The sequence below is a fragment of the Fringilla coelebs genome (genome assembly GCF_963513975.1).
Source record: "Fringilla coelebs genome assembly, chromosome: 2".
NCBI lineage: Eukaryota > Metazoa > Chordata > Aves > Passeriformes > Fringillidae > Fringilla > Fringilla coelebs.
The window spans coordinates 41,431,606-41,455,725 of record NC_140029.1 but is presented as its reverse complement, the minus strand read 5'-3'; the positions used below and the strand labels follow the sequence as shown (position 1 = coordinate 41,455,725).

The 24,120-nt window shown below is 38.9% G+C and overlaps 1 protein-coding gene across 1 annotated transcript in view; it reads right to left on the bottom strand.

Annotated features, from left to right (window-relative positions):
• The window catches only part of ABCC4 (ATP binding cassette subfamily C member 4 (PEL blood group)), a 140,005-nt gene that overhangs the window by 96,348 nt on the left and 19,537 nt on the right, over window positions 1-24,120 (bottom strand). The window contains exons 5-13 of the mRNA XM_084201258.1: window positions 22,442-22,531; window positions 21,944-22,107; window positions 17,720-17,845; window positions 14,742-14,991; window positions 12,601-12,705; window positions 8,272-8,361; window positions 7,718-7,909; window positions 6,102-6,196; window positions 5,909-5,995 (exon numbers count right to left, since the gene is read on the bottom strand). Coding sequence (XP_084057384.1) covers window positions 5,909-5,995; window positions 6,102-6,196; window positions 7,718-7,909; window positions 8,272-8,361; window positions 12,601-12,705; window positions 14,742-14,991; window positions 17,720-17,845; window positions 21,944-22,107; window positions 22,442-22,531 — 1,199 coding nt within the window. The remainder of the gene's footprint in view (window positions 1-5,908; window positions 5,996-6,101; window positions 6,197-7,717; window positions 7,910-8,271; window positions 8,362-12,600; window positions 12,706-14,741; window positions 14,992-17,719; window positions 17,846-21,943; window positions 22,108-22,441; window positions 22,532-24,120) is intronic.

Here is a 24,120-nt window from a genome sequence, read left to right as displayed (position 1 = left end):
AACAAATGAACATGTCATAAGCTGAATTGCAAAGGGAATATTTAAAAAAATATTCTAAAGGAAAGAGAAAGAAGGATAAGATACTGTAGAAAATTATGGAGAAATATAGCCAGTAAAAGTATCTCTTCTTTGAGAGAAGCTTTCAGACCAGCTGTAACACTGAGCCACAGAGACTCTTCTGGAGAATTACACAGTACTACTGATTTAAGAAAAAAACCCCAAAGCATTCCAAAATAGTCCCCAAGTGTTTCTTTTTCCAACTGGTTCACTAAGGCTTAGTTTCATCCTCCATCTACTTTCAGAAGTACTGCTCTGTATAACTGAAGAAAAACAACCAGGTGAAAAGCCCAATTCTAAGTGAACCACAATCTGATAGTGTGCCCCTTTCTCACTGATGATACAGAGAACCCAAGGAAAGCCTTCTCAGCAGGGCATGTAACTGGCCCAAGAGTTCAGACATCTGCTGGAGCCAGCCTAGCACTGCCACAACCTTTTTACCTGCCTTTTAAAACTCAGATAGTTCACCCTCCCTGGGACTCCCCACTACTCTTCAGAGGCACACTTTGTTAAGACTGTGAGCACACACTTCACGCATGACAACAGGACAAACTGCTGCACCAACTCCAGTCACCACTGTCACATTTATTACATGCACACCTGTGCACACAGCCACACCAGAGCCAGACAGAGAACACCCAAAGGTTCTTCAGCCTCTCTTGAGTACAAGAAAAAGTGAGATGAAGGGACTGTGAAAGTTGCATCCTCTTCCCCAATTAAGAATCAATTTAAACGTAAAAATGTTCCTGGCATAAGTTAAATGGGTTCTGCTCCATGTTTAAGCTAAACAGAAATTTCAACACCCTTGAAAATGTATTCCAGGGACAAGCTACCCTTGCCATTATAATTTTTTTCCTCTGAAGTTCAAGTTTATGTCCTTTGGTGCAATTTCAATCCATTACATCCCCAAGTGCCCCTAGACCAGTTCATTCCTGTGTATAAGGTCCCTTCATACTTGAAGTCCTCCAGACATGAGAGAAAAACAAATAAAAGTAATAAAGAAGTCTCTCAAATAAACTTCTCTTTTAAGTTGCAGATAGCTTTCTATTTTGCCGCCCTGCCCTGGACACCTGAATGTTCCTGACTACCTATACTGGAGTATGAAGCTGGTCTATACATTTTTTGAAGGGCACAAAAATGAAACATTATTTCAGCTGAGACCTTACATGCACAAAACATAACAGGAGTATTATTTTACTTGTACTGCCATATATAATACTAGTCATAAATCCCAAGGTGCCATTTCCTTAACAAGAGCATGACATTACTGAGTCATACTGGCTTTGCCATCTACAACACTCTATACCTCCTTTTCCACACTACTGATCCCTGCTCATTCTACCTTCATGGACTCAACACCTGGCACTTTACCTGGCTGCATGCACCCAACAATTCACATCCCATAGCCATAACTTCACAAATATCTGTTTCCAGAACTGCCTTTAGCATTGCCTGGTTTTCCATCACCTAAAAATGTACCATCAATGACCTTCATACATCATCAGAAATACCACAATCAGGACAGACCTCTCTAGAAATTACACCCTTCCAATTCTACAAAAAAAAGCAAAGCGTATTTTAAATTAACAAACTTAAGTAACAGGATACTATAATCCATTTGAAAAACCCACTGCACTTCGACAGCAAACTACTACAGAATTAAAAAATAATTAGCTTGAGCTTTGATAGTGCAGAGCATGAAGCAAGAGACACTGAGAAAGGGCCCTACAACAACACAGTGCTCCCCTGCACAAAGGCAGAGTCTTTGCACTTCGTGCATACAAATCCTCATTTGTTCTTCCTTCCCTATCAGTTCTGCTTTTCTTTGAGACAAGTTTTTCTTCAATCTTTTTTAAGTTTTTATCTCCAAAAACCAGCTTTCTTTCACCTCTGCAAAACGTCCCTTCTTTAATGATTCTACTTTCTTCCTTACCATTCTTTCTCCCTCTCCTTTTTGGAAGTTCACACGCCAGTTTAACTTTACTCTAGTTAATACTTACATTCGTTTCAATGAAAATAACCACTGAAATGAAATTAAAGCACACGCAGATGTGCCAACAGGCATAAACCCTTTGTTACATTAATTTACTTCCTATATTTGTTTTCCTCTCCCTTCTGTTTAAATGTAAGTAGTTTAGGGAGAACGACCCCCCAGTGAGTTTTGCACATTTTAAAATTCACATAATTTTTTTTAAAACTGTGCTATGATTGCCAGAGACAAAAAACCACACACCCTACATATTCTACTCTGCTGTCTCTTTTTCTACTCTGCTGCTTCTGCTTCTATGCCTACCTTGACAATCATTTATCTCCATCTCATGACAAGTCCCAGTCACGCATAAATACAACCGGTCCACAGAAACCACTGACCTGTTCCAGGCACCAGGTAGCACTGGATGGCTGGAGAAAGTACATAGGGAGATGCTTCCTCTGGCACTCATTTCCAGCTCCCAGAGTCCATATATTAGGAACTTTCTGAGCCAGAGATCCTGGTGTTTGTGAACTTTTTCTATGTCAATTCTGTCCGATACTAGGAATGATGTGCATACCACTCCCAAGAACCATCACAACTTTAGGTCCTTCAGGTCTTATTTTAAAAGATTCCTAAACTGTCCTGCAACTCTGTCTACTCTCACAAGCACAGAGGAGAAAGAGAAAGAAATCAGAACTGAGACTGGCACACAGCTCCTCTCACTGAAAAAGATACACAGGAAGTAACAATACCTAGAGAAAGCCATGCCCCAATAGACTGATGAAATATAAATCCCACTCTTAAAAATATGACTTTGGAGTCAATACCGCTGGTGGGACACAATTTTATCTCTATCTAAAGGTGATCTGAAACCATATAATCTATAGCAACATACAGATAAAAGGGAAGAGTAGGAAATTCCTTGAGATCCAAGTGCAATTCAATGATTTTCTTAGAAATCCCCATCTGCTCCAAACTTCACCTTACAAAGAAAAGTGCTAAGGGATCTGTGATGGCTGTCCCTCATTTTGAAACCAGAGGTCTCAAAATATCAGCTTTCTTAAAAGTGAATTAAAAGCCATATTTATTTAAATAAATATAAAACAAAGGCATCTATTCATATCCAAATACAAATATGTAAAAAAACATATAACTATACTGGCAACCCCCCACTGGAGAAAGGCTGAAGCATGCTTACTATTAACTATTGAGAACCCACAGGAAAAAAGGCAACAAATAACACAAAAATAAAAAAATCTTCAGTTTATACCTTCCAAGGAATCTGACCAGGAAAGAGGAATTAATTGAAAAACTGCCTTTATCTACTCCATCATCCACAGAACTACTTGTCTGAATCACGAAGAAATTCTTAAGAGCCAAAGTCCTTTATTAATAATATCATGGTCTGTTTTCCCACTGGAGCTGTGCTACTTGCATTCCTTCTCATTTGAAAGTATTTATATATTTTAAACTACTTACTGCAGTAGCTGAATAGTGCACAGAAAAGCAGCAAATGTAATGAACCAGCCATCCACATGCCATAGCTTTGGTCAATTACTAGGAACATACCTATCTTTGTAAACACATAGACTAGACACTTGCAAAAAAACCCAAAAACTTTAACATAAAATTGCAAGAAAAAAAAAAAGAGTGAGTGAACTGAACAATATCCACTTCAGATTCTCATTAAAAAGCCCCCTGTTTCTTCCATCTCATCCATTGTTTTAAGCCTCGTGGTTTGGACTCCTGGGGGAGCAGCCTGCATGAAGTGGTGTTTTGGACATTCCTCAGCACCATGTTCTAAAGAAATCATTCAGTGCTCTCTGTCTTCTCCACATTTCTAGCACTATTCAGGAAGCACTAAAGTACATGCCTTGCCTTGTTTCTCAAAGCAACTTACTGAACATAATGCTCTCCCCATTACCCCCACTACCTTCCCAGATTCCATGAAGGCCTCAGAAGACAACTTCTGTTTGTAAAAACCCCCCCTAAAATGTTGTGTAGGGAGGCATTACTCGGTTTTCCTTCCCAGTACTACTCCACCCAGCCCATTTTCTAAAAAATGCCTTCATTCTATTTCTTTGTGTTTTGCTCAATCTGATCTGGAGCTGTGGAGAAAAAATGAAAGTACAGAAACAACCCCAGCTACTTGTCTGAGTTTCAAATTCTCTGAGATAACCTCCTAATTCCTCCTCATCTTCACACGCTTATCAGCAAAACACAGTGCAATGGCTTCTATCTCCTGTATGGTTTTGCACATGCAAAAATCCACACTTCCAGGTTTGCAGTAGAATGCAGATGCTGCCAGTGTCACAGCTCACATGAAAAGGAGAGCAAGCTGGAGAGGCAGCCTGACCTCCTTCACAAGGCACCATGGCACTTTCTCATCTCCCTCTTGATGAAGAGACCTTAAGACTCCAGGGATAGCAGGTTAACAGCTCAGGTGGGTGCACGTTCAGAACTCAAGCACCGATACAGTCAGGGGCTGGAGGTGCAGAGATCTTGTGCAGAAACAGAAAAGCAGCAGCTGAAGCTTGGAAAACTTCAACAGGCATTAAAGGAATTCGGGAGCACACGTGAACTACAGAGGTGATGAACTCCATCTATCAGTCGCGGCAGCTGAGAAATGAACGCAAACCCCATGCATCATAAAACTCTTACTCCATACTAGCAGACAGAAACAAACAACAGCCTTTTGAAAACATCAGTAAAATAAAGCAACATGTTAAAGGGGTTTCAGAGGGTCCAGATTTGAAACAGCAAACATCAACAGGATGTACAACTTTCAAATTTAGATACTAAAAGCTTCCCTGTATGGGGAAAAAAGAACATTCAGGCCACTTCTACTCAGTGCAATTTCTATGACCATTTCTGCAAGATTTCTGCAAGTTTTTATGATTATCTAGGGGAGGACAGGAGAGAACAATAGTAAAACCAAATTAATTCCTGTATTTGGAGCATGGAATTCAAAGGATGCAAGTATGCTAAACAAAACACATTTATTGAAGGCCTCAACCAAAGACCACTGAATTTCATCAACAGAAGCCTTTCCTTCTAGTAAATTCCAGATTATGCCTTTTAACATAGAGTTGCAAACTGTGAAGAAGTAAGGACAAAACACTGGCTGGGACTAACCAAATTATTCTGGTACTCACCCACGCGCCTTAGATTACACAGTTTCAGAGGGATGGAGGAGAAGAAACTCACTGAAAAGGGAACCTGACTTTTAATGAACATTCTCCTGTTTCTTTGGAAATGGGGGAAGGTCCAGTATCGCTCTCTTACATAGTAAACTTGTACATTCTCTTTCCCTCTATTTCTGCTCTCTGCTGCCTACTCTGCAGGCCACATGCCCTGTTTCACCTACCCAAGAGAAATTTCAAGAATTAAAATTTAAAACTATTCAACAGTTCTGTCCTCTCCTTCAGCCAGTTGAATTAAGTGCTTATTACTAGCAAGTAAAGTAGTAGCAAACTAAGAAGAGGTTTAAAATCCCACCATTTTATTCTTCACTCAGTACTAATATTCATAAGCCCCATTACTCATAAACCCCATGAGATTACAATACTCTTGTATGAAACTTGATATTTTCCTTAAGAAAATGGCACATATTCCCTTAGGAATATTTCTGTTTATAATATCTTCAAAACAGATTTTTACAGGACTTTCAAAAATAAAGAACAAAATCAACAAAACACAGAGGAGAAGAAAAATACCCTGTATATTCCAATTACATAAAATAGGGGGAAAACAAATCAGAGAGCGAATGTAGAAGTTTTGTGAAGAAATCCATCTCCTCAGAAATGCCTTCTCAAGTTTTTTGATAAGGAATTACAATATAACAGCTGCATTTTATATTAAAATAAAGCAGTAACATACTTTTCAAACAAATGTCTTCCAACTTCAGCATCTACTGCACTCAGTGGGTCGTCCAGAAGATAGATGTCCGCATCCTGATACACGGCTCTAAAAGGTTTAAAGAAATGTCAGTACAGCAAAGTCTTACATTAGTTTACTTTAGTCACTGGAATCTGACAGTTTATAAATTGTAGAAACAGCAAAAACCACTAGCCTGGCCAGATTGACACGGGCCTTCTGTCCCCCACTCAGAGTAGCTCCACGATCTCCTATTACTGTTAAGTCACCATTCGCCAGTAATTCCAAGTCCTGCAAAGGTGAAAGAACAGATAAAAATATTTTTTAAATCATTTTAACTTTAAAGACTGCCAAAGCTGTTTCAAAGTAACATTTCTTATTTGAAAAGTATTAATGTAACACATTAAAATATAAGATTTCATACTAAATGTAATATCTGCAGTTACTTTATGACTCCATACTTTCAGCAAAAGGTAATTGAGAAAGCAGAAGAAACAGATGAGATCCTAAAGTTCACTTTTTCTACAGCTAGGCCAGAGGAAAGTGCACTACAATCCTTAGTCTTACAAGGAATATTTATTGGCAATTCAGAAAATCAAATAAAATACTAAAAAGTCTAACAGTAAATTTATTAGTTTTTATTTGAACAAAATTAGCTGCCACAAAAAATAAAAACTGTGTTAACTATTATCGGTAAACTATCTTGCCAACATCCCTAACAACTGCATTGTTTTTAGTCTTACTGCAATGTATTCAGGAAAAATAACTATGTCATTCATCACACAGATTTGGTTAATTTGGGACTTCAGGACTGTGGATAAGACAACAAAACTACACAGTGTTCTATGTCATATTATCATATTTCCTATTCAGGAAATACAGAAGTTTTACATTAAGCTACAAAGCATATTCTGAAAGATTATTCACAGCTTTTATAAGACACATAAATTTGCAAGAAAACTATGAAAGCAAATCTACCATCAATATGAAGTGGGGATTTTTTAAATGCTGTTTGCTGTCTTTTAAAGTCATTAAAGCCTTAAGTTTAGACAACACCATGACTGAATATCAGCAGGAGACACTAAAACTCTATCTGCCAAGTGTAAAAATCTTGCAAAAAACATTCACTACAGTAACCATCTGCTTTTCACCTGTGTTGCTGCTGACAGAAATATCAAAACATGCTGCACAAAAACCTTTTTAGCTGCCAAGCAAAATGTCTGTTTCTTGACAAATCTGGCTTAATCCTCTTCTATATCTCATGTCACAAACTCCTTTGCACACAAACCTTTCAAATGTATTTTTTTCATGAAACTACTTGGGTTCAGCAAGTTCTCCAGTACATAGCCCTAAGGTTCTTTTGATAGCTGTTTGCAATGCATAATATACAGCAAAGACAACATTTATTTCAAAGGAAAGCATATAGGATATTTATGAAACGAAAGTCACAAAGAGTGCTAGCTTGATCATTTGTTGTCTGCCTCTTACTGCATTTGCACACACCCCTACCATAATACACGTTAAAAATGGCTAAAATGCAATTATGAAACAAAATAATAGGGAACGGATTTTCCCAAATTTGTCAGTGCTTCACACATGCTATATCTCCCCCTAGTGAAAGTTTTGGGAATTAGATCCCTTACACAAGGATAGCAAAAGTAATTACACATTTCTGATCAGTAACGGGAGTGATTTCACATGCTACTTATAACAATTCCACATATTGTACATTGCAACCTATACCACAGGCCTGAAAGAACACTAAAATAAAAAAAAACAATGGAAAGAAAATACACAAAGAGAAAGCCTTACCTTTTTAAGGGCACAGACTTTTAAAACATTTTCGTATTTTTCTTTCTCATATTCCTTGTCAAACAGTATATTACTTCTTACAGTGCCAGAAAACACCCAAGGCTGCTGTGAAACATAGGCAATTCTTCCAGAAACATTTATAGAACCCTTGTCTTTAGGCAGCTCACCAAGGATGGCACTTAAGAGAGAAGACTGGAAAAGATTTAAAAAATAAAATAAAGTAAAAATTAAAAAGTTTGGTTGCACTAAAGACATCACAGAGGCTGAGCAGTGTTTACTACCATGATGGCCTATTTCACCTTGTGTCTCAAACTACTGCTAACAGTAGAGAAGCACTAGTCCCCTTTTCATGCAGTCTTGAAGCAACACACAGAATACTGCTAAGCTCCACATCACCTCCTCCCCACCCAGGACATGGGCTGATCTTGAGTGCCAGTACCCTGATGCAGAATGTGTGGTTATACACATAAAGGAACTGTGTATTTTCAGGTTTCTGGTTTTCACATTTAATAGACTCAAAAGTCTCATGAAATGGTGTAAATATGAAGACTTACTTTTCCAGCTCCCACAGGACCAATCACAGCCAGTAACTCCCCTCGTCTGACAGTAAAGGATATCTGTTGAAGTGTTGGGGTTTCTAAACTCTGGGGATTTGAGAAAAAGTCAGGATTTCTCAGCAATGAAATATAAACCACCAAAATAAGTATTTAGAAACAGAAAACAATGTGCATACATCGCTATAAACTACCAGTACACATGCCCACCATATTTTCAGACATATGATTTTTGCCTCTTCAGTAATTCACAAACACTTTTGAAAGACCCTCATCCTTCACCATGAACATGCAACACAGCTAAAAGAGCATTCAAGGAATAAGGAGGCCACAGGCAGCAGAAGCAGGGCTTCCTCAGAGCCCACATACCTGGGTGGCAGCCTCAGGAACACAAGCTCTGTGCTGGCCACCACACCAGCATTCCCAGCCCCAGCACAACACACTCAGCCACTCTGAGCACGCAGACAAATGGAGAGCTGGGGCTCTCAGAGCCTCAGGAAAGCCAGGGCTGTGTTTGCTCTGGTCAAGGCTCAATGCAAAGAAAAACCATAAAAATGCCATTTGATTTTACACGACTTTATCTTGTGTACTGGATATTCTTTCGTACTACCCTAGGAGTGTCTGTTTAACATTCCTTTCTAGTATGCCTATCCTTTACGTTATGGATGAGCTCATGTCCCAACATATGTTGTACCTCTCCTATCAAGGCTCCAAAAATGCCTAGCTGTGGGAAGAAAGGATGCTCATGTCTTTAACAGCTATGCTAAACAGCAATTTCTAAGGACCTGGTGCACCTCCCTGTCATTAAAGCAAAACACCTTTGTAATACAATCTGCCTTCACTTGCATCTTCACCCACACTAAGCACGACTGACCCTAAAATACAAGCAGTGAAATATATGCATTAAAAACTCCCAGAAGTACTTTGATCAAAGGACTAAACAAAAACTCAGCCTTAAGATCCAAAAACAGAAGAGCAAGGTTAAGAATACCTTAAAATCTCCAGCCACCTTTTGAAGTTCAAGGGGCTGAGAAGGCCACCACCATAACTCCACACAAAAGATGACACAAGCCAAAAACGTTCAGGGACTGCAAAGGAGGAAGCCTGCAATTCCTTTCCAGTAATTTGGGGAGGAACAGAAATCCAACATCCATCCACATCTGTGATGGCTGGGACAGCTGGCATGGCACACAAGTGCTCACTGGTGCCAGGAGAAACCGCTGGCAGGCAGCCCTGCTGCCAGAGCTCTGGGACACACTGCAGGGCGCGCAGGAGATCCTCAGGGATCTCTGCCAGAAGCTGAACTCGGGCTCCCTGTGCAGCTCTGCTGAACCACTTCTGCTGCCATTATGTATTCCCACAAGGTGGCACCAACGGGATTATTTTCCTTTCTCTGCACAACCCCACCAGCCGCCCAACCAGCAGCACCTGACCTGGCAGTGGATTCCTCTGCCCAGTGTACACAGCTCAGGTGCTCACCTAAGTGCTAAGGTTAGGAGAACTCTACAAATTTATGACTGCCCAAGATTTTCTTTTTTTAACACAGTGTTTGTAGGAAGAGAACATATCTCTTCCTAAATCAATGTCTATATAGAAAAAATAAATTAAGCTTTCGGACACACAGCCCCTTCTTCTGGCATCTTGAGGTTGTTCTTCTGTATTCACAAAAGTGCAAAGACATTTCCATCCACATCAAAAACTTTAAAAAATATAACATAAGAGCTAAAAAACATTACAGAGAGATTTTTAAAAACTTTTAAACTATTACTGCCATGCTATACATTAAAGCAGTACTGGAAGTTATCATAGAGCCTACACAAAAGTAGTAATTCCAGCAAACAGCACAGCCACACACACACACGTAAGAAACATGATATTTTTCCAAAACAGCATTCCTTATAATTAAAGACAATTTGTCCTGAATTCACCACACCTATTTTTAGGCACTAAACTGAGGCACTTAAATTAGAGCACAGACTAATATTGCAGCTAAGTACACCTGACAGCACATTATCAGAAATGTCCCAGCTCACCTGTGCCCTGCCAGCTTGCTGTGTCTCTAACTTTCCTCCTTCTGCCTAACCTTGCATGTGTTGTTTATGGGACTCAGCTATCAGAAAACTGATCTCATTAAAAGTGATTCATTTTCTATTGCTTAATCCCTCCAAGCTGCTTCACCACAAGGTCATACAAACCAGCATTAACAACCAGCATAAGGGAGGCAACAGACAGAGAATGCAAGCACAAGAGGACACAAGAATGATCCCTTCAGGGGAGCAACTCCTTAGGTGAGCTTGGGCAGACCTTACACTTCCTACACACAAGAAAATGAAATAGCTCTGCCCACCTAAGGGTCACAGAGATCATATATTGCATGAAAGTACTGTGCTACTTAGGCTTCTCATGTAAGGACTAAAATTACAAGGGATACATTTGGCCTCTGCTCAAATGCTGAGATTTTAAATCTGAAGTTGCTCAGTCGAGCAGACAGACTGTTCTGTAAATTCAAGGAACATCAGTAAAAAGCTGTACTGAAGAATCCCAAGTTCCATGCTGTTATCAGACTAGCCTGTGGTACTCAGATAATTAAAACAAGAGTGTGACCAGGAATTAATTGGTTTTGTTTATCTTTTGAGAAACTGTAACACAACATGTTAGGCTGTTTTCCTAAAAGAGCAGCTAATAATCCCATTTTTACATCAAGTGATTTTGGATTCATGGGTTGCTTCTTGGTTGGTGTTTTTAGTACTGCTTTTGGCACACAATCTCTAAAAAATTTAAAAAAAAAATCATCCTGCTGTAGAGTGTCTGTACAGACTTCCAAAGAGAAACTCAGGGTAGCAAGCTAAGCCTACTGCTTGACAAAGGATACATATTTATATTACTCCTTTCATAACCTATCTCTATCAGAACTTCCCACTTTTTTTTTCAGTGAGCAATTCTATAAAATTATTTTGCATCATTTTAAAAGCATATAGTAGAAACTTTCTAAGCAGATCTTAACAGTTCTGAGAGAAATGCTTTTCTCCCATGCACACTGCAATTAAATATAAAAATGTTAGTTATAGCAACAGTTTTGTGGATGGCTTGGTTTGGGTTTTGGTTTTAACTGAAAGGAAACCAGTAATTCCAGTCATGCTACTCTGCTTTATGCAATATAAACAACTAATGAAAAAAAAAAGTGTTTTATGGGCACTTTATGCAACCATTTCCTGTAAATTGTTAATGGTGGTTTTCTTCTCAAACTAAAGTCAGTTTGAGAAGAAAACAAAGATTAAGCAATACACTGTATTTTGCATTAGAAAGTATTCACAATCAACTCTTTCATATCTATGAATTTTTAAAAGCTTGGTCAATGCCTCAGAAATACTGATGCCACAGAGAAGTCTGAGAAAGTAAAGCAGAATAAAATAACAATTTTCTTTGGCAGCTACATAGCTACAAGTAGGTAGATCCTCACCTCATATGTCTTCACACCTGATCTTCCTTGGGACACAGCACAGGTAGGGGAATAGGGCTTAGAAAGGGAAATATGTGACGTCTTATTTGCATTACATTTATATGCAAAAGTCATTTTTAGAGCTTCCAGCACTTGTAAAGTCTCTCCTGTGTGAGGATACTGCCAGGCTGCAATAGCACCAATTCCTCACAAATTGCTGCTTACCACAGCAATTAAAGTTTTAAAACAAACAGTCAACCTTTGCCTTTATTACATAAAAGAGATATATAATAAATTTATCACATGTTTATTATCCCTTTTTCTAGCCATTTGGTGAGTTTGGTGCATTTTAAGCAGAAAAAATGTGCAGCTGATCAGTCTCAAAACACAGAGCAATAAATATGTGCAGACTTGTCTCTAAAGCTTTCAAACCTGTTGTGATAAGTATAATATTGTACTGGTTCTAGACTAATGGACTGATCAAACATTCATTTCACAGAAAAAAACCCCACACAATAAGGCTGACCTTGCCGTGCTGTCTGTCCTTAATTCCAATTTAAGTACCTCAGCCACAATACAGTGCTGCTTAATAAAAAAAGAGGTATTTTCCCTGAGAAACACAAAGTTTTTCATTTAGTACAGTATTGAGAAATAGCTGCTTTTAAGATGCACTTGATAGTGTCTTCAGTACTATTCCAGAGTTAGCTCAACATATTGAAAGGACTCTCAAACACAAAGAATGGAATACAAAGTATCAGCACACCATACACACACACACACACACACCATACACACACACACACACACACACACACACACACACACACACACACGGCATTTGCCTTCAAATGCCAGCAGCACTGATATACTTAATATGCAAGTAAATTTACCTTATCCCAAGAGCAAGTCAGATCTTGAACATGAAGAATGATATTTTCATTACTGCCATGCAGCTGTGGCTTGAAGTGTGAGACCTCATCAAGCATCAGAAAGTTCTGCAATGAAAGAAAAGCAGAGGATACTGCCTAAAGTGAGACTGAGAATGGGAAAGGAACCCAAACACATTTTTTGAAGGCAGCATTAATTATGGACAGGAAAAAACGACCACAAACTGATCAAAGAATTGCATTTCCAAGGCAATGCACAACTACAACAGTGTACCTGTAACTAGCTAGCTCTCCCTCCCAAAAAACTGCAGACTTAATAGCAGAGGACTCTAACAACCACCAGCTCAATAAAGAATTCCAGAAAGAAATGGATCTTAAGAACCTGTCCTGTCTTTTCCTTGAATTACTAACAACTTTTAAAATTGTTTAACTCCCTCTTTCCATGCAGAAGAGGTGAAACCCTCACTGCAGCACCTTCTCATTCCAGTGCTGGCAAAGGCTTATGTTATTTCATTGGAAGAATCATGAGGATGCAGTAAGCAGCTGTCCACTGTCTCTATTAAGCATTCTTCAAGTGGCCAATAGAAGACAGAACACTCTCTGAACATTTTCTCATTTTAAGGTCCAAAGCATGAACAAAAAAAGAAACTTACTTACATCTGCAAAGCTGGCTCACTTCACTTTCACTACTGCACTTCTATTCTACACTACATCCCAGTCAGCAAACTCTTCCTTCAATCTGCATAAGCATGTACTTTGTACCAAGCCACACTTCTGCCACACCTTGCCTGATGCTAGGTTTTCAATAGCCCAAACACATCTAGAAAGGAAAGGGGCTACTTCCACAGAAAACTTTTAAGGCTAACAGCTGCCACAGTTTTATGACAAAACCAAGCCGAGTTACCAAGTACTCAGCTAAGAATTTGCAGATGTGAGATAGCTGCTGAAGACTTACAGAAAGCAGTAACTAGGAGGAAGCAGGAGGAGGATGTCAGGAGCCATGGGAAGGCAGAGATTACTGCTAGGCTTTTCCAGGCACAGAGGTACTGCTCAGGCTCCAGCTGCTGGGCATTGTTATGGAGTGCAGTGAGAAGCCAAACATTTTAACACAGGTCCATGGTGTGCAACACACTCCTGTTAACACCAAAGAGCATCAGAACATGGTGCTGGTTCTGTTTGACCAGCATCAGCACTACCAATGCTTGTTCTTACTGAATTTGAGTCTTCACTCCAGCACTGAAAGTGGCCACAAGAGAGAAGCTGGGGTTCACACCTGTCGTCCACAGATGACAGGATACTGCAGTGTAAAATATGAATCCTCTAACTCCCATCAACCTACTTTGTTCTTCAAACCCCAATCCCAGCATGCCTGCTTATCTGTACACATGTTCTTCTCACTTCTGAAATGCCTATAACACCTTTTTGCCATGCACACTTTTCTCCTACATCTCAGCCCACCCTACAGTGCATATCATGTTTTTTGTATCTGCATACAGAATTCACAGAATTCACATAATCACTAGGCTGGAGGAGACCTTCAAGCTCATTGAGTCCAACATGTTCCCTAATACCTCAACTGAACCATGGCACTGAGTGCCACATCCAGTCTTTTTTTAAACACATCCAGGGATGGTGACTCCACCACCTCCCCAGGCAGACCATTCCAGAACTTTATCACCCTTTCTGTAAAAAACTTTTTCCTGATATCCAACCTGCATTTCCTTTGATACAGCTTGAGACTGTGTCCTCTGATTCTGCCAGCTGCTGCCTGGTGAAAGAGACCAAACCCCACCTGACTACAACCACCTTTCAGAAGTTGTAGAGGTCACCTCTGAGTGTCCTTTCCTCTAGGCTAGACAACCCCAGCTCCCTCAGCCGTTCCTCACAGGGCTCGTGTTCCAAGCCCCTCACCAACATAACTGCGCTCCTCTGTACGCGCCCAAGCATCTCAACGTCCTTCCTCTGCAGAGACATGTTCCATTCCCAAAACAGGTTATTTCATCACAGATCCCAAACTGCAAAACCATAATAAGGCTGCATTTGTCAGTGACAAGTGTAGAGTAAGCGACAAAGGTAGAGTAAGAGAAGGAACAACGGTGGAGTGAGAGAAGGAACGCAGACCCCCTGCCAGCCAGCGGCGCTACCTTGATCCGCCGGATGCTGATCACCGACTCGGACACTCTCTCCACGGCCGAAGGGAAGAACAGGGTCACTGTGAGCCTCACTGCTCCGTAGAGGGACACTGCCACAAACACCCTGCTCGCAGAGATGACGTTGCCAAGTAGTACATAAGCCATGAAAGTCATGAACACGGTTATTTTGCTTGCCACAAAGAACGAGGCTAAGTTCAGTCCTCGAAGGTAAGAGCTTTTCATAACCATGGCAATCTCCTTCCTAAAAATGCAAAACATAAACAAATCACATCAATCTCTCCCGTTACTGCTACCCTCAACAATAGGATGAGGGAAACCCCCCCATCAGGATTCTGCTTTCACATCCTTTCTCCTCCCCTTCCACCGCCCCAACTCATATGCAAACAATGGTGAAGAAAACATGTTATATGGTAAATAACAAAACAAAACCAAAACCAAACCAACAAACCTAAAAAAAACCACAAAAAAACCAAAAAAACCCAACCAGAATTCAAGAGGCTTGGAAATTCAAAGGAGAAATTCATTTTATTTAATATCTTAATAGCTATAGAAAACAATTATTTTTCAGAGTCAGAAAACTAACATACTATTTTTTTCTTCTCTAGTCAAATTAGTATTTTAATTCAGATTCTAATCTGCTTCAAATATTTTTGGGCTGCATGCAATAGCAAAGAGGGAAAAAAAAATCTGTATAAAGGCCAAGCACCCACAAACTCCTTATCCATCCAATATCAAAATCCACTGGAGTTCAGTCACAAAACTCTGCAGTTGAAAAAAACAGGGCAATTTCCAGAAGATCAAGAGTTTGCCCATGGCCCAAGTATCTGCCATTATTCAGCTGCTGCTCCTCAAGCCATATCACAGGATTTAGAGTACTTCCTTTCATCTCAGTCTAAATCCTTCCCAATTTGGATCCTGCTCCTGGCTTCTTTTGCTCTAGGAATTCTGCTTCATAACACTGACCTATGAGGCCAGCTCTTCTGCCACTCATTGCCCAAGCTAAATAGTGACTGAATATTGCACAGACACATAAGTGTCCCTCCAGCAACTCAAAAGCAGCTGATGCATATGTTCTCAATTTCCATTTCATTTAATTGCAGTTTCCACTTCTAAATGACTCAACAAGTCCAATCCTCAAAATGTTACCACTATCATCTACTACAATGTGGATGCTCTCAGGCTTGCCTCCTTATTAATATAATAACTTTCCTTTATCAAGACAGCAAAAACAACTTACTCCTTCCCCATATATTCTACTTTTTTCTATTTAATACTATCAAATATAAAATCCCAAAACAAGTCCTAATTTCTCTTTCCACATATTCTGGCAATTCTTAGGGAAAATCTTAATAATCTTGATTGCCTTCCACTTGCAACTATAAATTAAGATTAGAAACTCAAGTTGTGATTATACAATTTGAAGTAAATTAAGTAACCACTTAAAGAAGAAAAGGATGCAGGATGCCCTACTGGAAAACTAGTTAAACAACTTTCCCTCTATATTTGCCAAATTGGCTGAACTGACAAACTTCTAAAGAGTTTCAAAGACTTATTTTTTCAGCTTAAGGGTTCACCATCTCTAATCTCCTCCAGAGTACAGAGAAGGAACATTTGTATGTAAACTATTTGAACTGGGTCTAATTCAATTACTTCTACAACCCTGGATGAAACTCTTTTCCCACCCTTTAATAATCCTTAATAATCCTCTCATTATCGGCAAGTTTTTTGTGCTACTCTCCATAAATACCAGATAAATTGCAGCCTACCTGCAGGCTGCATATAATATATCACACTGTCTTGAGGCACAAACTTACATAAAAGGAAACTAACAAAGACAGACACAAGAAATAAAGAGCAATGGAGGAGTTCAGATGGCATCTCAGCCACTGTCAAGAGCCAATGTGGAAATACTGGACAATAAAGCATCTGACTAAATGTAGGAGTTTTAATTACATTTTTCCACAACACAGCTCAAGAAAGGAAAGAAGGCTCAAGGTGTGTTCTGGAAGATCTCATTTCTTTCCAACATTAAAAAGGAAGCCTCTAATCCTAATGAGGTGTTGAACTTGCAAATCTAAAATTTAGTGATGTGAATACAACCCACTGAGGAAGCTTTCAATAAAGAAATATTCTCTCTGGCTCCATGCAAGACAGTAAAGCTTCCCATCACTTCCCATCAGTCATGAACATTCAATCAGCACAGGATCCTATAATCCAACAGAGGAAACAATTATGTGCATGGGAAGGAACATATTAGGGAACATTTGCAAGTTTGCAAGCCTGCACAAGGACGTAAAGGAAAAAAAATTGCTTTCAAGAAAAGGATTTCCAAAATGAAACATTTAAAACTAAAAAAGTCACATAATCTGCAGCAGGATACCAACCTTCTATTCATATGCTGGAGGGGCACATGACACGAAAATCAGTTTATAAGAAATACGCACCCAAACTCCTACAGTTAACCTTTAGTACTGAATGCTGTCAGTGTCAAGTAAAAGGGCAAATACTGACTGAAAATCAAGTATGTTTTAATCTGATGTCAAAGAAACTCTGAAATGAAATGTCTTGGGACACCAAACTCAGCTGGCCTTGCCAGTTGAATAACAACAGAATTTCTGATCTGCTTTCTTTCTCCCTTCTACCTTTCCTGGGTGGCTCAAGTAATAAAATACATAAAAGGAGGGTAAAATTGCTGCATTACAACTGCTACAGTTTATTAGTTGCTCATTTTGAACTGTTAAAGAAAGCATAAAAAAGCCTGAATTATTGAAGCTTAGAGGATTTTTAAATTTTTAATTCCCTTAGAATGTATCTTCATTCCTCCACTGTTGCTATATAAAAATTAAAAAAAAAAAGCTGAAAAAGTGCACAAAAACTGCATTTTAAAGCACAGAATAACACACTTATTCACATGTAAAAAATGGAAAATGACACTGATCATACATCAAGCTGTATCTTCCCAGGATTACCTTCTTAAACCATTCACAAGTTCCGCAAATGATTTTTCCCAAGCGTACATCTTTATTATCTTCATACCGCTTATCACTTCATTCATGGTCCTAATCCTGACATCTGTTAAGGCAGCTGTCTTGCTTCTGAAAATAGGACAAAGGAAAAATCCTCAGATTCCCTAAAGAAGACTATTTATGAGCACATAACATATGTATGAAGTTTTTGCTTTTATTTGTAAAGAAGATTCACAAAACTGTAATTGCATTAAAGGGTTTTCCTGAACACCAGTATCCTTAAGCTGACACACAGCAGACACACTTGGCATGCTTGTACTTCTGCTTCTCAGGGAACTGAGAGCTGCTTCAATGTTCAGGACTATGTCAGTCATATAGTGCAAACATGCAGTATTCCTTAAACAACATATCTGTTGTTTATTGCATTTAGAACTAAACAAAAATCAGAAAACAACTTTAAAAAGATTTCAAAATGCCAAAACAACCATCCTTGTCATAAAGTTCTTCTGATGTTGTTAAAGAAACCGGCCTCATTTGTGACTTTTTAGGAATAACTGTAGTTGAAGCAGAGATTACTTAGTACGTGAACCATAATTCATTGATAATCTAGATATGGTTTCTTTAAAAAAATATTATTTAAGCATTAATTGTAATTAACACTAATTTAACTGTATCCCTTTTAGTCCCACATTATGTTTGCACTGATAGAAAAAATGAAAAATATATATAATTAAATAATAAAGTCACAGTTTTAATTAGGAAAAAAGCATTGGAAGCTAGAAGCCACATAATAAATGCATAACTCATGCTAATAGATCCTATTACAATTCTGAATTCATTTATGTAGACAAACACTCTGCACGTGGAGAGCTATGGTAGACCTTATTTTGATAAAACATACCTTTACCTGCTAAATTACTTATTTTTTCATACAACAATGAAAGTTAAGATTCAGAGATCATTTAAAAAAATTCAAAGCTTTTTAGAAGGCATGATTGGGCTTTCTCAGCTTAACCAGTTCCCTGAAAGATTTCTCTGATACACTGGAAGAAATCACCACAATTAAAGAAGGCAAGTTGAAAGAATTTCAAGCACCTACTCTTCATTTCAAAAAACTTCTCAGCACCAGCGTTCCATAAATGTTAGAATGGCTGAAGCAGGGTATTAAAAAATATTTATACAAGAGAACTAACAAAAGGCATTTAGAAACTTAGCCCTAGTGTAATCGTGGATTCTTAACAAAACTGAGGAAAATAACTTAGACTAAACCAACGACATCAACACGGAATGAAATTATCTTTGCTACTCCATCCTTCCCCTTTTCGAAAAAGAAACAGCAACAGAAAAACAATTGCTAAAATAATGTAATAGCTCATCATTTCTTCCCCATACACACACTGGAAAAGACAAAATTAGCATGTGTTGTTCATGGCTCTGCAGCAGCAAACAACTCTCACCTACAATCCTGAAAGTCACCTAACTTCCAGGCTTGGTCTCCACATAACAGAAAGTTGAAGATGATAAAATAAATTATAAAGTTAATAGAGGTTTATTTTTTTGTAAATGGTGTGACTCAAAAAAGGCTGTAGTTCTCATAAACCAATTTTTCAGTTTTCCTGCTGAAATGTCATCATAGTAACCATCCTGTTTCAAATTACTTTAAAATGCTCAGGAGGTTGGAGGAGTGGTCTTCTTAAAAATTTTTGCAACTTACACTGCCCTACTTTGCAATAAGCATAGTATTTTAAGGCATGTATTGTACATACATACGAGAAGCCAAGGGCTCAGTAATGTAGTATAATGGCTTCAAGTATACAGACATCCACTGCATTGATGGTAAATTACTGCAGAGAAAGACATCTCCCTGGTTTCAAAAATATTAAGTTCAGAGTACAACAGATCAGTCCAATACACGCTCACACAGCATGTCAATAAGAAAGTGCAGTAAGAAAGGACCTGAAAATTTTTGTCTGAGAAGACCCCTCTATGATACTAAAAACCATTCTAAATTAAGTTAGCTACAAAATTCCTTTTTGCTTTCACACGGCATATTTGGTGAGTTTTAATTCTGTCTGACACAGCAGTTAGACACAGTTTTTATCTTCAAGAAAAAGGACTTTAAATAACAGTACTACAGTTGCATGACTAAGCAGTGAAAGCGTCCAGCTCTTGTGAATAAAATCCATATGAATGGTCTTCAGTCCAATAACTGAACTGCTTCTCATATAATATACTAGAACATGTGTATTTTGCACAACTTCTCATACTTGTGCAAGTAAAAGCAATCCTGCAGAGTGCAGTGGTGACCATTCCACAGGATACCAAATCCATATCTGCAAACTCCCAGAGCGCTGAGGCCAGAGGCTGCACCATGAACTGGTGTCCATGCGTGTTGACACAACTGAGTCACGGGAACAGTGCTGAATAAGAGCACAAATTAACTGCCACACCGAGCATGCTTGGATTTTAGCAAAAGCTTTAATCCTTAAATTACTTCTTCATACGCTGCCTTCCTTAAATCCATGCAGATTCCCAGCAAATGCCATGTGAACACACTCATCAGCTCACCCAGAGCTAAAATCTATTCCAGTTTTACCATTAACTCCTTCTGTTCATTGCACATTTCTGTTCACAAAGAAAATGATCTGTGCACATGGAGACAAGCAGCTTTTCTGGTTAACAAATTCTTTCCCTTGCACTGCATCCAAACAAGTGGCTGTTACTGAATGGGTAAAAAACCCCAAAAAATGTTACATTGCCACTGATTAATTTTTAAAATACATACCTTCAAGAAAGATTTTTGTCCCCCTATTGTCTGACCCTGGAAAAGTCCATTAATCTCTTTATGCCTCAGTTTCCCATCTGTAAAACGGGGATATTAAAGTCTGCCACCACAGATAATATAAATAAAATACCATAGGTATTTTAATTATTGACTCAAGCCTCAAAAACTTAGAACTAATGAAAAACAGCCACGAAGCAGCTTGATACTTCTGCATGCATATTGCACACGCAGTGAAAATACACATTTAAGAACACACGGTATGTGTTCTACAACCAGGCTTTATCATAAAAAGAAAAGCCCTTAGAATCTGACAGAGAACTCTGAATGGATCATTATTTGAGAAATAGCCCTTGAACATTATTTGAGAAACAGCACACAAGTGTAATGATTGAAGACTACCACACTGGTTACAAATGAAGAGGTCTACAAGTTGTTTTCATTTTTTAATTCTCATCTCTCTCTTCATAACTGGCCATGCAATGGCAATGCCAGGCTCAGTTTGTCTAGAAAATTTGTCTTGAAATACAACTTGAAAAAAAACCCAGTAACTCACTTCCAGAAATTTTACTTAGCCAAAGAGCTAAGAGGAACCCATTCAACAAAAAGATGCAAAGAAAGATGCCTAACACTCCTAAGCACACGTGTATGGAGTAAAGGAACACAAAAATATTTCCAGTTACGTGTAAAAAGCCTTTTATAAAGTCATAATGTAAGTCAAGCATGGCTAATTACACAAGAAACACAAACCCTGGAAGGTTGAGGCAAGAACTTGCCTCAACAATCCCAACAGAGGCAAGTGGTGCTTGGGGTTTTTAGGATAAAGTTACAGAAATACAAATTAAATTAGTCTGACAGCGGAAAATTACTCCTAACTCTTATCTCCACAGCCTAGAACCTTGCAGCTGGAAACCTCATAGCTGGCATCCAAACCACCATGATAAATTTTTCTTCCCTTCTCTCTCAGTTCCTTCCCCTTTTTTCTCTCTGCATCTTAGTCATGGAGGAGAGAGAGCAAGATCTTTAAACCAGAAACTTCCAGAGCCTTCTGCTGCAACACCCCAGTAAGTCCCAGAGAGAAGGACTGACTACATCCCCTGTGGAATAACCACTCCCAAGAATTACTGCAGGAAGGCAAAGCTCAAGTTCCACGATTCTATGCCATGATCTACAGCAAGGTAGCTACAGGAACAGTCAGACTCTTTTAATGCACTGGATAGCTAATAAGTAGCAGATATCTTCAGCATGTTTGGATGACAGACCACTTCAAGTCCATCATCTGGAATTCAGATATCTCACATTAGCAGCTGTAAAAAACATTAGCAAAGATAAGAGACACTGCAAAAAATATCACCAGACACAAGCTGATACTCGGCCTCCACCCCATATGCACATTTTAAAACCCAGCACAGAAAATAGCTACAACCCAAAACATGCAGCCTTACCTGAGGGAAGAAAAAAGCCTCCCAATGCAGGTCTGCACAGGAAGAAGAATAATCAGAACTGCCATTCCTGCGAGACATGATGGGCCTATCTCCATCCAGAGAAGTACTGTTACTGCCACAGCTTGAAGTGGTCCAGCCCACAAGAAGTGCAAGAAAATTGTTACCTAAACAAATAGTTAAGAATCAAAAATTTAACTTTTGCCCTTAGCTAACAAATTAAACCCCCAGTAACATTTAGGAAGTACTTCTGCCTGTGGCAAGGCCAGGTTGGATGGGGCTATGAGCCACCTGCTAGTGGAAGGTGCCCCTGCCCATGGCAGAGAGCTGGAACAAGAAGGACTTTAAGGTCCCTTCCAACACAAAACATTCTATGTTTAAGAAACAACTAGAAGAAATGTCTATTAGAAACATTTAATCACCAGTTTTAAACACAACTTTCTTAACTCCAACCCCACAATTCCTCCAGCCCCTTGGAAAGATCTGTAAAATACTCCTTACTTGATCAAATTTGTTCACATCGTTTGACAGCAGGTTTACTATTTGACCAGTGGTAGTTTTTGCCATAGCTACGTTGCTGAGACGAAGTGCCTAAAAAAGTCAGAACAGTTCAAATCATCACAGCTTGTAGAGCACAGTACAGCTATACACACAAGATACACAAATACAGTACCATAGCTAAAGCTGAAGGCACATGTCTTTTGACTGAGAGCATTGGAGCCTTAAATAAATTGAGGATTAGGCTAAATATCCTAAATAAAGTCCCAAAGAAAAAAATATTTAAAACAAAAGAAGTTCAAGGGAAGGACTGTGAGAATAAAAATGCCCTATCTTCATGTCTGAAGTGATTAAAAATAGGAAAACACCAACACAGCGAGCCACCAAGCAAAAGAGCTGTAACTTTCCATGTGCATTGTTCTCCCCCTTACTATGAGCCTCTGTACAAAACAGGAACAGAAAACTCCACCTGAAGGCCAGATTAAAGTCAGAACAGTGTTTGGCCAATTGAAACAATTCTGTTTTGAACCTGTTATCAGACAGAAGGCAAAAACCCCTCAAATTATTAATTTCAGACTATCTTTGCAAATCAGAGTGTCCCTTTACAAATCACCGGCTCTAGAAAAATTGTAACATTTCTGACTTATGTAAAATGAAGTTTAGCACATGCTATGAAAAACAGCAAGAGTAAATATCAAGTATTTTTACACATTAGTAAAAAAGTTAGTCAATAGGAAATAAAATGTGTTTATAAAATACCCCCATCTCCAAAAAATCCCATCTGGAAATATGCAGTCTGAACCTTACTGCAAAGGTCCAAACTGAAATTGCTCATAAATACCAATAACACACCCTGCTTCTTCCTGCTACAGAGAAAACAGAGGTGTGCAGCACAAGTTTAAAAAAATTACAAAGCATGTTGCATGTTTTTCTGTACAGAAATAGTTCGCTCCTCAAAAACACTTCAAGTTTTTAGGCAGTGCATATCGACTTCCCCCTCTCCAAACACTATTAGGGTTCCTTTTTGGCCAATAACCAAACATGAAAAGCGCTGATTGTTTCAAAAATACTGTTCTAGTATTTTGAAACAAGTAGAAGAACATCAGCCACCAAAGTACTACTCAAAGCATAATTTCAAACAAGGCTCCTTACATTTCTTGCACCTCATGTTTGTGCTAGAAAGACACAATCACAGAGAGAATCCCAACCCTAACTTCATTGAAACCAGCAGAAACAATGAAAGGCAGAAACTTTTAAAACTCCACTATGAAATTCCTCTGACATTTCAAAAAATAAATCTAGATACTGGGTATATGAAAGATCAGATTTAGTTATTTGAGAAAATTATTGCTTCATTCCCTGTCTTAAGCAACCTGTCTCCCATGCACCTGAAATCCCCCAGGTAGCTGCCTGCTGCTATCATGTTTGCTCCACACCACACACTAAGGTTGGTAAGGTCTGAGAAAAGCTGTTAGAAACCCACAGATCATAGCAATAGGAGCTCACATGATGCATGTCCAGGGAAGCTTCCCATCAGGATGTGTTTACAGCACCTCTTGTACAACTTATTTATGCCTGAGGTTCACCTGAACCATCAGAAGACCGCGCTGGCGTCTTGCTGGTGGTCCATGGCTGGGTCTGTCTCGGACCTGCCACACAATCACCTTCCTGACTTCTTCCTA